We start from the raw sequence: 17559 nt of genomic DNA, 5'->3' as shown, positions 1-17559 counted from the left end.
TGAGTATTCTATAGAGGAAGAGTTCATAGCATTATGGAGAAAATGCAGGAAGACTGCCTAATCTAGATTAGAGAGGGAAGATCTCTTTGAAAAGACAGTACTTGAGACTTGGAGAAACTTCAGTTGCCCAGAAAAGAATGCCATATGCAAAGCCCTTCTAGGGATTCTGAAACATAATAATTTCATCACTTAAAGAGACTTGAAGGCCATATGCTAAAATGTAAGATATGGCAAGGTTACCGATATATGCAGATGAGGCCAAGTTCAAGCATGCTGGTAAGAATTTGGGATTTCAGTCTAAAAAGCAACAGCAACCTTCACTTGCAAAACAGCAGCATGGCAATGGTGTACAAAACAGAACAGTCAAAAAGCTGGGAAGCTAGTAATAATCCACACAGGAAGGGAGGGCAGTGTGGATGAAGACAGGGAGAGTGGGGACAGACAAAAGAAACAGAACACAGGAGGAGACTAAAACCATTTAAATCCACGCACAGGGCATAAGAAATGTGGGTAAGGAGGAACAGAGGATGTCCAAATATCTAGGGAAATGAAATAGATAGTGAGTATGTCCACTAACTGAGGAGCAGGTTGAGCACGAGGATTTTGTTTTTAGGATGCTGAGTCAGAGACACCTGTGAAGCACCCTAAGATAAGTACTTGTATTGGCTACCTTTCTGTTGCTGTGATAAAACATCACGACTGACGCATCTTATAGAAGGAAGAGTTAATATGGGCTAATGCTTCCAGAGATTGAGAGTCCACAATGGCATAACAAAGGCACGGTAGCAGAAGAAGGAAGCTAGGGCTCATACCCTGACTCACAAGAAGGAAGCAGAGAGAGCAAACAATAAATGCTGTGAGTCTCTTAAACCTCAAAACCCACCCTTAATAGCCGATTTCCTCCAGCAAGGCCACACCTCCCAAACAGTACCGCCAACTGAGGATCAAGTGTTCAAATGCCACAAGACTATGGCACTGAGACTATCTCCTTCAAGCTATACACTTAGGTCTGTAGCTCAGAAGAGGTCTTTATAGAGATGAACAAAAACCTGGGACTGGACAGAAGACAGTATGTACAACAGAGATCATTCAGGGCAGAGCATGATAACATGAGACGAGGGCCTCGGGTGGAGAACTCTTTCCTCATGCTTGAGGAAAGGGAAGGAAGGGGTCACAGAGGACAAGAAGGAGAGAGGCAAAGAGAGACAAAGGGCAGGAGAAGTGTAAGTTTGGAAGGCAGGGATCAGAGGAAATGTTTCCAGCTGTGCTAAGGGGAGGACTCAAGAGACTACAAGGTCAGGCAGTACAAGAAGGGGAATTGAGTCAGAGAACGTATGGAAGAAAAATAAGATACAAGTGCCAAGCAAGTGGTGGCACATACCTATAATGCCAGCACTTGGGAGGCCAAGGTAAGTTTCATAGCCAGCCTAGGCAACATAGCAAGACACCATCAAGTTAAAGGTTGAGGGAGAAAGAAAGGAAGGGAAAAGGAAGTGGAGAAAGAAAGAAAATGCATCTAAAATGAATGGAAAAGAAGAAAGTTATCTGTCTTTACAGATGTCATGAGCTTTTTATATAGATCATCAGAACGGTTTCGCCCAAACACATAGAAAAAATGTTAGGACCATAAAACAACCTCATCAAAGCCAGACCAAAAAAAAAAAAAAAAAAAAAAGATTAACAAAGGAAGCTGCATTTCCATGCACTGATTGAACAACACATAAAAGAAATTAAGAAATCAACTATACAAGAAGATCAAAAAGAATAAATATTTAGAAATAAATTTAGGTAAGAGAAGAGATGTGTTCATTAAGAGCCACTAAACAAGAAGACATCTTGTGTCCATGGACTGGAAGACACTACTGTTAAGAATGGCCACAAAACAAAGCAATCTAACAATTCCATGTAATTCCTGTCAAAATCCCAATGGCACTTTTTGCAAAAATAGGAAAAAGCCATCTCAGAATTGATAAGAAATCTCCAATACCCTGGATGACCAAAATAATCTAGAAAAAGAACAAAGTTGGAAGAGTGTCACTTCCTAATTTTACAACTCCTTATACCGCTATAATTATCAAAATAATGTGGTTCTGGCCTAGAGAGATACACAGGCCCCTGGGACAGGACAGACAGCCTAGACATAAAGCTCCATCATATATGGTCAAAATACCTTCAACAAAGCCCAGAGACCATACAGCAGAGAAAGAAACCCTTCCTATAAACAGTGCCAGCCCCCATACCCACGTACAAAACAGTGAGGCTGTACCTTTGTGTTATACCACATACAAAAACAAACATAAAGGCTGCTTCAAACCCTGTTCAGAGTGAGGACATTTCAGGCTGGAGAACTAAAGGGCCTTTTAAAAAGTCTTAAGACTTTAGGGAGTATCAGAAGACCTCTGGAAACATACTGAAAAAGGAACACGTAAGCTCTTTGGATCTTCAACCAACAGGGGCTAGAGTCTCCACATTGGCACCAGTGTGCCTTAGAGGCCCTGCAAACACAACATAGGCTCCCCGGGGCCCAGGGTAGAAGGAAGGGAAGGTTTGTTAATATTCTTTCTTACCTTGCATGTGCTAAGCTGTGTGTACATAGGTTATAAGGATGTGGTACTTAGCTCTGAAGATACTTAGCAAGGACAGAACCACACAGCTACAAACAATCAGACTGCATACTACAGTGTTAAATATGTTCTGTGAGCAGTAAACTGAGAATGCACATAAAAATATCAAGTATGGATCACTATTCTAATACGATTCCTGAGTATTGCTCAGCCAAGCAATACTGAATATATCTGTATTTCTGTGTTGGCACATGTAAGAGGTAGGTAGCACTTGGTCGGTTAAAGATTATAATTATTTTGGTGTCTTAAATTTTTATACAAATGTCTGCTCATTTACATCTTACCATATGTCTTAGGGTTTCTATTCCTGCACAAACATCATGACCAAGAAGCAAGTTGGGGAGGAAAGGGTTTATTCGGCTTACACTTCCGTGTTGCTGTTCATCACCAAGGGAAGTCAGGACTGGAACTCAAGCAGGTCAGAAAGCAGGAGCTGATGCAGAGGCCATGGAGGGATGTTCTTTACTGGCTTGCCTCCCCTGGCTTGCTCAGCCTGCTCTCTTATAGAACCCAAAACTACCAGCCCAGAGATGGTCCCACCCACAAGGGGCCTTTCCCCCTTGATGACTAATTGAGAAAATGCCCCACAGCTGGATCTCATGGAGGCACTTCCTCAACTGAAGCTCCTTTCTCTGTGATAACCCCAGCCTGTGTCAAGGTGACACAAAACCAGCCAGTACACCATATAAAGGCAGAATGGAAGATGTGGCACTTTATTCTCTGACCATGTGTGAAGGCTGATATAACACGATTACACTGAATTCCTTACTCAAACACAAAGGATGCTAATCTGTGATCTCATTTAAATTAATTCAGTCTAATGAAATAGACAAAGATAGTCTCAGGGGATGGAGGAAGCAGTGCCAGTACGGGGGGGATTCAGCAGCGAGGGGACGGCAGATAGAGACCACAGTAAGAAGAACTGGGAAGTGATCCCAAAAGATGCGCACAATACAACTTCAGCTTACTGCTTACTTCTCAGAGGACTTTATTCTGTCTAGAATGGGTCTCAAGGTCTTCAATTACAAATAGAGTGAGTAAAGCTTGCTTTCTTTCCAACCTCACCAACGATAAGCATTGATGTGGAATGTTACAGCTAATGCTTCACGCAGTCAACTACATAGAGCAGGTTACAAGAAGCTCTGCCTTTGTCTTTATTTGAATAGCTTTGTTTGACCACCGCATTTTATAGAGATGTGCAGCTGGGCAAGACTTCAACCCTGGCCCTACAGATCCTTCTATAGTGAGATGCGGATGGCGTCGGGCTGTCAGTATTTACCAGTGCTTCCCGTAGAGCCAGTGACCTCCCCATGTCAGCAAACAGAGCCCAGCTGTAGTTTTCTTCCAATGATTTCGAAGCGTTTTAAAGAATGCAGTCATCTTCTCCTATAGATTTAATAGGCAGAAAAAGAAAACAAAGTTATTCAAGATAATCACAGAGCATCCTACAGTCCTCCTCTAAGGTCTCCCCACCCCTCCCTTTTCCTTTCTTGTTTTCCCTTTGCTACTTCTGCTCTGGTTCTTCTCATCCTTTCCTGTCTAGTCACTATCAGCATCTTCTGATTCACTCACCAATCTCTGCTTCCTTCTTTTTCATGTACTTCTACCTTGGCTCTCCTTCTTCTGTATCCACCCACCTTTCCCTCTCCATATGAGAAGGAAGGAGGGCAGAAAGGAGGAAATAAATAGCCAGGCTTCCCCTGATGTTTGTCTTCTTACTGTCCCACTATACCATTGTTGAGTATTTGTCTATTATATATAAGGAACCCAAAATACCAGCAACAGCTTATTAAAACAGAAGAAAATACCAGGTCTTCAATATGAAAACCAGTAGAGGACATGCTTTTAAAAAAGCAATGCATGTGGCTCAGTTAAGAAAAAAAAAATACTCAATTTACTAATCAAAGGCATGCAAATTACAAAGAGCTATTATCATTCACATATAAAATTAAGTTTTAAATTATCGTATTCACTGATGACAAAATACAAGACAGATACTCATACCTACTCCTGTAAGGAAGATAAATTAGTTCTTCATGATAAAATAAAATGGTGTAATATGTTTATTCTGTTTTTGTATGACACCATTTGATGACATTTATATTTATTAATATGTTACTTAGCTTATCTGACTAGAGTAAGGTCCACTGAATGCAGGACTGTGGTCACTACTAGAACCCATACATCAAGTAAGATCTGGCACATAATAGCTATCCCAAAAACATATATTAAGTGAGTGAGACATGTAGGAATTCATTTTTTTAACTGAGAATTTTCACAGATATAAAAAACAAACAAACAAACAAATACAATGTTAAATAAAATTAGCAGAGTAAAAGGCGTTTAAAACTAGTGTTATCCCAATTACATTCAAAGAGGACTACCAACCAAAATACCAATAAATAAAAGCAGAACTTTTACATAATATCCTCTAAGTTGTAGGGTGCTAAATGACATCTTACAATTGTGTGCGCGCTCGTGCTCGCACTCTCTCTCTCTATATATATATATATCAAAATAAATATAAATTATTATCTAAACAGATAAAAATTATTTCTCTCTTTAACTTCCCTTGGTTAAAATCCCTCTCCTAGGAAGAAAAAGCCACACTGCAAACATCAATGAAGCCATCCAGGCTGATGAAAAAGAAAAAGAAAAAGAGAAAGAGAGAGAGAGAGAGAGAGAGAGAGAGAGAGAAAGAGAAAGAGAAAGAGAAAGAGAAGGAGAGAGAGAGAGAGAGAAAGAAAAAGAAAATTCCCAAAGGTCCACGTAATTATTGACCTCTCTCATCTGATCCTAATCACTTATTCATTCAAGAGGTCTTTAATAGACATACCTACTCTATATTAAGGGCTAGGACAGGGAAGGATAAGTCCCGCTCTCAAATGCTCAGAATTCTTAAATCCCTAACTGCAATACAACCATACAGGCAATGCTGCAACACCATAAGATACATGTTGGGGAATAAGAACAGGATCTACCCTGAGTTCAGAAAAATAGGCCTAACTGGGATGGACCTGAAGGAGGCAGAGTCCTGCAGATCAGAAGTCAGAGTAAAATAGTTAGGTATATGCTATGGCCTGAACAACTGTTTCCAAAACTTCAAAGTAGCTGTCCTAATTCCCACTGAAATGGTATTAGGATGTAGAAATAATGGGGTTCTAAGGATGCTATCCTCATGAATGGGATTAGTACCCCTCTAAGAAGAGACACCAGCAAGACAGCCTCATATCCCTTCCATCTCCAAACCATCTGAAAACACAGCAATGAGACAGCCATTTGCAAACTAGGAAGAGGGTACCATGCCCAGTGCCAACAACCATCGTGGGCTCATACTTCCAGTTTGCACATTGGGAGAAATAATCTTTGTTATTTAAGCTATCCCAGTTATAACAACCTGAACTAATAAGTATACAAAGGCAGTGTGTGTGTGTGTGTGTGTGTGTGTATGTGTGATCTGAAAACCACAGGTAAGTAGTAGACTGAAGAAGTAATTTCTCTTCTCACCCATTACTAAAACTAAGAATCTTATAACAAAAGACATATTAACAAGGAAAACGCATATACATCTATTCAATGTGAGTTTTCACGACACAGAACCTTCAGAAATAAATCCCTGTGTGTGTGGTCAATTTGATGAAAAGGAGAAAGTTCTATAGAAACATGACTGAACAAGGTGCTACGACTTAAAGACCAGCAAGGTCTGTTTGTTCAGGTTCTTCTGTGTCCCTTCAGCTAAAGAAACAAAAGTACTATTTCCTACATGCATCAGACAGGTAGCTCTAACACAAGAGCCTTATACAGGAAGTCTGCTTCAGGTTAGCAACAACTTCCTGCTTCTACGGTTTCCTCAACTGCCAATGTACAACTTGGGGATGATCATGCCCTAAACACCATCGATAGACTATACATACAGGATAGCGTCTACAACAGTGACTCCCAGCCCTTAGTGTCCTTATTAAACCTTATTTAAAATGCAGAAAATTTGTTGTAAATATATATTCTTGGTCGTTATCTCCCTTCCCCAAAAGCCTACTTTGTCCCTGAACTGAGTAGTCATATGATTTTTAGTTAGCAGTTACTAACATAATTGCAATGGAGGTTGCAAACACACCAGACATTAAAAAATCAATGTTTTAAGATGAACGATGGGGTCATGGGGAGGGGGAGATTTGAAAAGGCTTTGCATCCACACTAAGGTCTTTGGATATTATGTTTAAAACAATGGAAAAAAAACTTGAGATTTTTTTTTTTTTAGCAGATGAATAACAATCATATTTGAGGTGCAGAATATAAAACAGGCTGCCAGAACCTGAAAGTAAATCTAAAAGGGGCCATTCGAGGGGTGACTGCCATAACTTCTAGACAAGAGTCAACAAACGATTTGGAGGTCTTTATGAAATAGAAATGGACAGGGCTTGATGACCAACTGATTGCAAGAGGTGAAGGACGAGGAAACAGAGCCAAGTTTTGTGCTTGGGCAATGGATTGTTAAGTGATTTCAAGGCTTTGGATTTACATTGTAGGTTTGTGGGGAAACAGTGTGCAGTTCAGGAGACTCCAGACTGTTCCACCTGCTGGCGACACTCAAATGAAGACAAGCAGATGTCTGGGCTTAGCCTTTGGAAATAGGAGAAATTGCACACACGGTACAGAATTGGGATTCATGCCTGTGAAAATGTATGAAGGCTACTAACATCACCCAAGTAGAGAGGGGCATGGAACGATTATCGGACAGTCGACACTGAGTGGACTGTCTTTTTTAAAAGCCACGCCCACCCTGTCTTAAATGCTTTCTATATTATTAAAAGATGAGGGAAATATGCAGGCAGCCTAGTGTGCAAAGAGGACTGGCCAAGGTGCCTAACAAAATCCTAGCTTTGTCGTTTACAGATGGTGAGACCCTGGATAAGTCAATTAACATTTTCCCTAGAGAAAAAGGGAAATACCATTAATTTTTGCAGTGAAGCAGTTGTGAATAAAATCTGTATTTGTCTTCACAATCTGTACTACATTCAGTGTATATTCCCTTCTCAGTAGCCGGAATTTTCATTCTCACTAATGTCAGTTAAAAATCTCAAATTTTATGCCTAAATTAACATATCTTTGCCTCCCAAACAGGCTTTCCCCAAACCCATAAACTCTCAAATTCTGACCCTCTTCTGACAAGAAAGGTAGGGGTTTTCTCACTAAAGAGCTTTCTGGAGCAGGTTCTAGCCATCCACATCTGCAGAACCTAATAAATAGAACGAATGAACCGACCCACCCTTTAGGGTTCAAATATTACTGGCCCCGTTTTTTTGTTCCGGAGTACCCCACAGCCCAAGGAGGGAAGTAACGGGGGGGGGGGTGTTCACAGGTTAGGGACTGCTCTGGGACTCGAACCGGCACACCTGACTCGCAGGGACAACCGGCGTGCATGCCACGCTGGCCCGGCCCAATCTCCCCTCCTCCCGCCCCACCGCAGTCAGCAACCGCGTGGCCGATCCCCGGACGCCAGGCGGGTTCCCTGGACACTCTGCTCAACGCGGCCACCAGCGGCTGCGCCCCACACCCTGACAACACACATCCCGCGGCCCTAGCTCGCTCCCCGAACTCACCGCTGCCCGCCGCTCAGCGCCCAGCCTTTCCTGTGTGCTCTCACAAAACTCTCCCTCTCTTTTCAGGGAAACCGCTCCCCCTGCTCTCGGGTTCCGACGCGGAGCAGCGCGAACCAGGCGGGGACGAGCCCTCCCATGACCTAGGGATGGGCTCGCAGCAGCCACCGCCCTCCCTTCCCTTTCTCTCACATTACTTGTTCATTCAATCTTTCATCTATCCATCTGTCGTTTCTGGAAAGTTCACAATACATAATAAGAACAGTTTTACGATTTGGAACTAAATCAGAAAGTAATTAAATGGCTAAGGCAATTTTAGATAGTGGTAAATGAAACAAAACAAAATAAAACAAAACCCGGCGATAGGGCGGGAGGTGAGGAGGCACTGTGTTAAATTAACGAGCGGAAGTTTGAGCTCCAGAGAGCAGGAAGAAGAGGATTAGGTCTGGATGCACGGAAGAGCAGGGTGGGGGGTGGGAGTGGGGATGGGGATGGGGAAATCCCACAAAATCACAGAACCCTTAGACCTGTGTGCTGGAGGCAGAAAGAGCCATGAGAAAAGGGAGCCATGGAGCAGGAGAGCCCACAGAGGTGTTGGACACCAGAAAAATGTGTCTTGTTAAAATATAAAGATCGCTGGGCTGAAGATGAAGGGCAGGTGCAGAGAAATGCCCTGTTAACTGCCTTACACCAAGGCAGTTACAAAAACTTTTTATCTTGCCACCTTTCACTGCCAGGAAGATGTCAATAAAATAAAACAGATTTTGCTGCAAAGAGGACTCTTAGAAGTCTGCCCTGAGGGCACAAGGGCCATTGCTGTCTTAAATGGGAACAGTTTTTCAGTGGGAACATCTTCAAATGGGAACTCGCCTGAGATGTTCCAAGATCGGACCCACTAACATTTGATCTCTAGGGACTCCCATCTTCCACAAGATATATAAGCAATTAAAAGTTACTGGGCCAGAGGGGCTGAGGAGTGTTGAGGGGGACAAGAACTTCTTCACTGGTATTGCCTCCTCTAAGTTGCTCATGTTCCTATAGGTAATCCCTCACTACCCCAATCAAATTCATCGATTCACAAATCTAGACTTTAGTGGGATCATTTCTTCGGGGTCTGTCCCTGTCACTATCTGGAGAGAATAGACATTTCTTTACTGCTGTCTCCCTAGGAAACAGGAAATAAATGTATTCGGAGCCAAGTATGAATGGCAATGGTTTTGGAACACGGATTCAAGTTGCCCTGAATGACACGTTCCACCGTGGAAGAGGTTAGTTGGACACTTACGAATCAGAAAATAAAATACAGCCATGAACCCATGTGTCTTAGTCAGGGTTTCTATTCCTGCACAAACATCATGACCAAGAAGCAGTTGGGGAGGAAAGGGTTTATTCGGCTTACATTTCCACATTGCTGTTCATCAATGAAGGAAGTCAGGACTGGAACTCAGACAGGTCAGAAAGCAGGTGCTGATGCAGAAGCCCTGGAGAGATGTTCCTTACTGGCTTGCTTCCCCTGACTTGCTCAGCCTGCTCTCTTATAGAACCCAAGACTACCAGCCCAGAGGTGGTCCCACCCACAAGGGGCCTTTCCCCCTTGATCACTAATTGAGAAAAATCTCATGGAGGCATTTCCCCAAATGAAGCTCCTTTCTCTGTGATAACTCCAGCTGTGTCAAGTTGACACAAAACTAGCCAGTACAATTGACCCCTTGTCAACTTGACACACAAACACATCACTAGTAAGCCTCAACCCTTACATTCTTATTCATCCCCAAGATCTAAGTAACTTTAGGGATCCATCCCATAATCAGCTTCTAAACGCTGACACCATTGCATACACTAGCAAGATTTTGCTGAAAGGACCCAAATATAGCTGTCTCTTGTGAGACGATGCCGGGGCCTAGCAAACACAGGAGTGGATGTTCACAGTCAGCTATTGGATGTATCACAGGGCTCCCAATGGAGAAGCTAGAGAAAGTACCCAAGGAGCTAAAGGGATCTGCAACCCTATTGTTGGAACAACATGATGTACTAACCAGAACCCCGGAGCTCTTGTCTCTAGCTGCATATGTATCGAAAGATGGCCTAGTCGGCCATCAATGGAAAGAGAGGTCCATTGGACTTGCAAACTTTATATGCCCCAATATAGGGGAATGCCAGGGCCAAAAGAATGGGAATGGGTGGGTAGGGAAGTGGGGGGCGCTATGGGGGACTTTTGGGATAGCATTGGAAATGTAATTGAGGAAAATATGTAATAAAAATATTAAAAATCAAAAAAAAAAGTCCCACAGTCTTTACATATTCTTAAATTTTCAATCTCTTTAAAATATCCATCTCTTTTAAAACCCAAAGTCTTTTTACAATTAAAAGTCTCTTAACTGTGGGCTCCACTAAAANAGTTTCTTACTTCAAGAGGGAAAAATATCAGAGCACAGTCACAATCAAAAGCAAAAATTAAACTCCAACTGTTCAATGTCTGGGATCAAACTCACGATCTTCTGGGTTCCTCCAAGGGCTTGGGTCACTTCTCCAGCCCTGTTCTTTGTAGCATACATTTTGTCTTCTAGGCTCCAGCTGCCTGTACTCCACTGCTGCTGCTGTTCTTGATGGTCATCTCATGGTACTGGCATCTCCAAACACTGCAGTCTTCCGCTGTAACTATGCTTCACCAACAGCCTCTCACTGCTTGTGGACGTTGTACATCGTGGTGCGCACTAGGCTCCGCACCACGATGTACAACGTCCACAAGCAGGCTGTTCATCAATGAAGGAAGTCAGGACTGGAACTCANACAGGTCAGAAAGCAGGNGCTGATGCAGAGGCCATGAAGGAATGTTCTTTACTAGCTTGCTTCCCCTGGCTTGCTCAGCCTGCTCTCTTATAGAACTCAAGACTACCAGCCCAGGGATGGTCCCACCCACAAGGGGCCTTTCCCCCTTGATCACTAATTGAGAAAATGCCTTACAGTTGGATCTCATGGAGGCATTTCCTCAACTGAAGCTCCTTTCTCTGTGATAATTCCAGCTGTGTCAAGTTGGCACAAAACTAGCCAGTACACCATTTAAGATGTCAAGTAGGCAGGAAACAGCAGCGCAGAGAAATCTCTTCCATAGGTTTCAGATGCCACGTGATGGATGACCTTCTTAGATTTGGGTTGGTGGAAGTTTACAGTTATATCATTCCTAAAATTTTACCTAGTAGTCACAAAGATGGGTTAGGTAGAGTGCTTGGTGCTAAATAACTACTACAGGCAAGAGAGAAGAAATTTGGCTATCCATCTGTGACATTCCATCTCCCTACTGTCATGAAGTTCTAATCAGTCTACTGGTCTGCAGACTCTTGAATAGCAGTGTATCTTTTTTCCATACAACTCTAGTCCACAGACAACAAAGGCTAACCACTGAGGACAGCTGTGGGCCCACATCAGCATTAGCATGATTTATTTATCAAAACGGTCTTTATCTGCCATGTATTTAACTCCGTCTACATTGGTGTCAATATAAAATCAAAATCCTTTACCCCTCATTTCTGTCACCTGCTTAAATGTTATTGTTCTTTGTTTGGAGTGCTATCTAAGCCAGAGTTCTAAGTCACTAATTTGAGCTTCCTCCTGATGGTCACATATTAATAATTATGCTTGTTTTCTCATGTTAATCTCTTACTTTCCTTTTTGGGGGTGGAGAGGTCTTCCTTAAGGACAGAGAAATTAAGCCCCTTTCCTGAATGGAAAAGCTTTTTTGGACATACCACTCAGTAGAATAGGATTCTGTCAGCAGAATTGTTGGGTCTCATTTACATTTTACAGATATCTCTAGTGCAGTCAGTGGACTCATAGTAACAAGAGAGCTACAGGAATACTGTGCTGATGCAGACCTCCAGACAGTTTAAATTCAGCAACCCTCATGATGGAGGGGCATCAAGCCAAGCAACACAACTTTCTCTCTTCTTCCTTCCATCATTCTGTCACTCAGCATCTTCTGAGAGGAGTGTGATGGGTTGCAGGGAAAGGTCTGGCTTCAAGTTTAGTGCCCTCCATGGTGCCCACCCCCACAGGGCTTGCAATCTACCTTCACAAGTCCCATTTTATTTCTTTATAACTTAGACTCCAGATGAATGCTTGAAGAACAACAAAAACATCTGATGAGGTTAAGTACAGTAAACTCTGTCCTACTTTTCACTGGGACAGTGTGACTTTCCCGCCACTCTCCCTGGGAATAGTGTGAACTTCCAACCACTCTCTCCATTTGTCCATTAGAAGATGGGAGAACATTATGCTTGAAAACAATCCCTTAGCGTTCTAAAATAGTTTACTGCTGAGGGAGTCAGTGAATTACTTTCAGAATTTCTTTTCCAACTATCTAAACTGTTCATTTGTGGAAATGCGTCTGTGCAACTGCTTGACTGGAGGCTTGAAACCCCTGAAACCTGTGGGATGATCCAAGGAGAAGGCAAAGAACATGCTTTAGGATTGGGAACGAGGGGGAGTCCTGAAAATGGGGACAGTGAACTTTGATCAGAAAACGATATTTTTAAAAAGCCTTAAAAATAATTACATATGCATATGGGGGGTGAGCACGCTCGAGCACATGTGTGTGCCTTTCTTATGGCTTATGTCTTGTTTTCTATCTTATATGTGAAGGGAGGACCTCACTCTTTTCTGGGCTTAGTACCTCTCAAGACTAGAGTCATATATTACTGCCACAGGGGCATCGCAGGTGAGTGCGAACTTGACCACATAGACTGCTTTAGTACTCTGAAGTTTGCCTGTGGTTCTCTCCAAGAAACAGAAGGTTTTAATCCTGCAGAGCCATTTTAGATTTCTGGTTTCCAAAACTGTAAGATAATACATTGTATGTTAAACTACTGAGTACACAGCGATTTGGTAAGCTGTCACAATTAGCATGCACTGTCTTAGGTTATGCTTCCTAGAGAATCCAAGCTATGCTGGGCAGATACCAATTAATACCAGTTAATTCACTGTCTCAAGTTAATTCTTCATGTTTGCATTTTGTTCTTGTAAGGCCATTTGTGGGCTCCTGCATCCATTCCCACTGTGTAACTGTAGTGTCTCCATGCCTCTTCTCCACCTACCTCCTACAGATTGAGTGTCCTCTGCGAACTCATGCTCAAGTTCAATTGCCATGTCACTGCCAGGTTGGAATGGTGAGAAGAGATGATACCTTTAATGGGGTGCCTAGGATGAGAACTCTGTCCTCACTTCATGGCATTATTGTATGGCAGGTTCCTGCTGGTCAGGTGTGATTTATGCCTGATTTTACTTCTCCTGAGTGTCTGCTTATCCTACTGCATGAAGACTTTCACCAGCTGGACATCCCAGGTTCCAGAACCATTGCCTGAATAAATATTTTTTTTGCTTATTATTTATAGATGTGGTAGTCTGTCAAGCCACAGAAAATAAACCTAAGATATTGCCATGGTTCTGTAGAGTCACAGAACTTATGGAATGTCTCTATGTAGTAAAGGAAACTATTGGAATGACTTACAGTCTGCAGCCCGACTAACCCATCAATGGGCAGCTGTGGATGGGGAAGTCCAAGAATCGAGTAGTTGCTCAGTCCCACGAGGCTAGGTGTTTCAACTGGTCTTTTGTACAAGCAGGAATCCTGAAAAAGTAAGTTCCAGCAGATGTGCTGGCAAGTAAGTGCAAGCAGGCAGAGAAGGAGAAAGCCTTCCTTCTTTCATTGTCCTTATGTAGGCCTCCAGCAGAAGGTATGGCCCAAATTAAAGTATGTACCACCATACCTGAACCTAAGCTGTTTTTTACTTGTAACATGTCTGTCCCAGGCTGGCCTTGAACTCAGAGATCTGCTTGCCTCTGTCTCCTGGGATTAAAGGTGTGTACCACTTTGCCTGGGCCTAAGCTTTTTATGGTCACTATGCCTTAAGATCTGGACCACAGGTGTGTCCTACATTTCTGGATTGTATTCCATTCCAGATATAGTCAAGTTGACAACTGGGAATAGCCATCACATATACCATCATGCCATAGCCTCTATGCAGTCTTTGTACATATCTAAATGGCATTTGACTTGATCCTTCTCAAACAATAGTAATGTTTCTAGTCAGAATCTCTCACTTTAGATACCAATTGTGATTTTTTTTGTAAGAATGAAATAATAGTAAAGTTTCTAAATATATACCTGAAGTCTATGATTGTAAAACCATGAACATGTCTGATCTTATATGAATACTCACCTGCAGGTAGATATGACAGTTTGGTTTTGGAGATTTATGTCAATTCTACTCCATTCTAAGTTCAGTTTCACTAGGATTCAGTTTCTAGAATCATCAGTCTTAACTACTAGCTAGCCTTTCATAGTCTCCTGCAGCCCACCAGAAACTGACTTAGCCCAAGACCTTCTGTTACTCAAGGATTGAGACTAGCCCCCTTTCACAATTTTGGAAATTCTTGTCAGCATGTCCAACCTGCACCTGTGGATTACATGTGCCTTGGATAGCCATGACTGTGAAGTCACATTAATTCACAAACTTAACTAACATATGATTTTTTTTCTGACATTTTTGTAACTTAGTTGTATAGTTCCTGTCTATAAGCTCTGTAAATGACAATGTCATGTTACAATATCCAAAACGAGACACACTGAATAGAGCTTCCTGTAGGACAAAATGAGCACCTGTGACAGTAGAGACTTGTATCTGCCATGGAGATGTGCACAGCCAGAAAGAAGGGCTTGGCTTGTGCCCTTCATTTCCCATGGTCTTTGGTCAGCATGATAATCACTGAAGACCAGGAAAGTAGTCCCTGGAGGCTACTGGAATTTGCCCCTACCTTTAGCACTTGCCTGGAATCTTTGGGGAGAAACATTTTGCATTGTCAAAGATGGGGACTAGAATCTCTTTTCATATCTTGCACACTACCACATAGGTACTTTTTACAGAGTGGAAATAAGCTACACATGGAAAGTGTAAAATCAACTGATGTTCTCTTGAAGACACTGAAGCGCTATGACATTGGATACTGACAACATCCAGTCAATCCCAGAATCAATAGAGTCTTCCATCTGTCTCAATATTTGTGGGATTTCCCCGCCCCCCCCAAAATGATCCCACACTGTTATATTATTAAAAGCAGCTGTATAGAGATGGAAGGTGGAAAGAAAGATAAGTTCAATTGGACCATAGGCAAGACCATGTTTACTCATGGTGAGGGGGTATCTCTGGAAGACGGGATGTGGCCAATCTGTAGTTGACAAGGGAAGCTGGGGAATAGTATTTTAGCAGGACCATGATCACAGACCATCTTGAAATCCAGTAGGTTCCAGTTACTGGAAGCTCTACCAGGACCAACCCTGAGAGAACATTCTCTCGGTTTAGAAGGTAGTGGACAGAAGTTACCTTTGTCTAAGTAGGATGGGAAGAAACAAGAGTGGCACAGTCACCTTGCCTGCCAAGTCCACCTGGGGCACAGCCAGCAGAACTGAGCAGCATGCTGTCCCCTGACTCCAGTCAGACCCAAGGCTCTGCCTGCCTTTATGAGGAGTCCTGTCAACACCAGGAACACCCAGCCAACACCAGGAACAACCACATGGTTAAAGGCCAGTGTAGAAACACAATCAACAAGAGCTGAGGTAATATGGCACCACCAGAGCCTAACAATCCCACAATACCAAGCCCTGGGTATCCTAACACAGCCAAAACACAAGATGATTTTAAATCCAATTTTATAAAGAAGATAGGGGCATTTAAAGAGGAAATGAATAAATCCCTTAAAGAAATACAGGAAAATACAATCAAACAGATGAAGGAAATGAATAAAACTGTTCAAGACCTGAAAATAGAAATAGAAGCAATAAAGAATACACTAACTGAGGGAATCCTGGATATGGAAAACCCAGGGAAGGGAACAGGAACTAGAAATGCAAGCATCACCAACAGAATATAAGAGATGAAGAGAGAATCTCAAGCATAGAAAATTTAATAGAAGAAATTCATACACCAATCAAAAAATGATAAATTTTAAAAGTTCTTGACACAAAAAAATCCAAGAAATCTGGGACATTATGAAAAGACCACCTAAGAATAATAAGAATAGAAGGAGAAGACTCCCAGATTCAAGGCCCAGAAAATATTTTCAACAAAATCATAAGATAAAATTTCCTCAAACTAGAGAAAGAGATGCTTATAAACATACAAGAAGCTTTCAGAACACCAAATACATTGAACCAGAAAAGAAAATCCTCCCACCACATAATAATCAAAACACTAAATGTACAGAATAAAGAAAAAATATTAAAATCTTAAAGGGAAAAAGGCCAAGGAACATATAGAAGCAGAGCTATAAGACTACATTTGATTCTCAACAGAGACTCTAAAAGCAAGAAGGGCCTGGGCAGATATCTTGCAGACTCTCATATACCACAGATGTCAGCCCAGACCACTATAACCAGCAAAACTTTTAATCACCATAAATGGAGAAAACAAGACAGTTAACAGCAAAAACAAATTTAAACAATATCCACATATCCAGCCCTATAGAAGATACTAGAAGAAAAATTCCAACCCAAGGAGGCTAACTACACACAGGAAATCATAGAAAACAAATAACCCCACACCAATAAAACCAAAAGAAGGGAAACACACACACACACACACTTTATCATTACCAACATCAAAATAACAAGAGTTAACATTGGTAATTAATATACCTCAACATCAACAGGCTCAATTCACCAAACAAATTAGATATAAGCTAATAGAATGGATGCAAAAACAGGATTCATCATTCTGCTGCATACAAGAAACATACCTCAGCAACAAAACATAGACATTGCCTCAGAGTAAAGGGCTGGTGAAAGGTTTTCCAAGCAGACAGATCCAAGAAGCAAGATGAAGCAGCCATTCAATAACTAATGAAATAGACTTTCAATCAAAATTAGTCAAAAGAGATGGGGAGGGGCAATTCATACTCATAAAAGGAAAAATCCACCAAGATGATTGTACTGGCTAGTTTTGTGCCAACTTGACACAAGTTAGAGTTATCACAGAGAACGGAGCTTCAGTTGAGGAAATGGCTCCATGAGATCCAACTGTAAGGCATTTTCTCAATTAGTGATCAAGGGGGAAGGGCCCCTTGTGGGTGGGACCATCCCTGGGCTGGTAGTCTTGGGTTCTATAAGAAAGCAGGCTGAGCAAGCCAGAGGAAGCAAGCCAATAAGGAACATCCCTCCATGGCCTCTGCATCAGCTCCTGCTTCCTGACCTGCTTGAGTTCCAGTCCTGACTTCCCTTGGACAGCACTGTGGAAGTTGGTTTTGAACATGTATGCCCCAAATGTAAGGACATCCACATTCATAAAAGA

General features: G+C 42.1%; 1 protein-coding gene across 1 annotated transcript in view; it reads right to left on the bottom strand.

Moving 5' to 3' along the window:
- Window positions 1-8271, bottom strand: part of Agk (acylglycerol kinase) — a 73694-nt gene extending 65423 nt beyond the window's left edge. Inside the window, exons 1-2 of the mRNA XM_021164845.1 lie at window positions 8225-8271; window positions 3904-4010 (exon numbers count right to left, since the gene is read on the bottom strand). Of these exons, the coding sequence (XP_021020504.1) occupies window positions 3904-4004 (101 nt within the window). The 5' untranslated portion in view covers window positions 4005-4010; window positions 8225-8271. The remainder of the gene's footprint in view (window positions 1-3903; window positions 4011-8224) is intronic.
- Window positions 8272-17559: the final 9288 nt, after the last annotated feature.

Source organism: Mus caroli, chromosome 6, assembly GCF_900094665.2.
Source record: "Mus caroli chromosome 6, CAROLI_EIJ_v1.1, whole genome shotgun sequence".
Taxonomy (NCBI): Eukaryota; Metazoa; Chordata; class Mammalia; order Rodentia; family Muridae; genus Mus; species Mus caroli.
The sequence above is the reverse complement of the archived record's forward strand: the minus strand, read 5'-3'. Positions and strand labels throughout refer to the sequence as shown.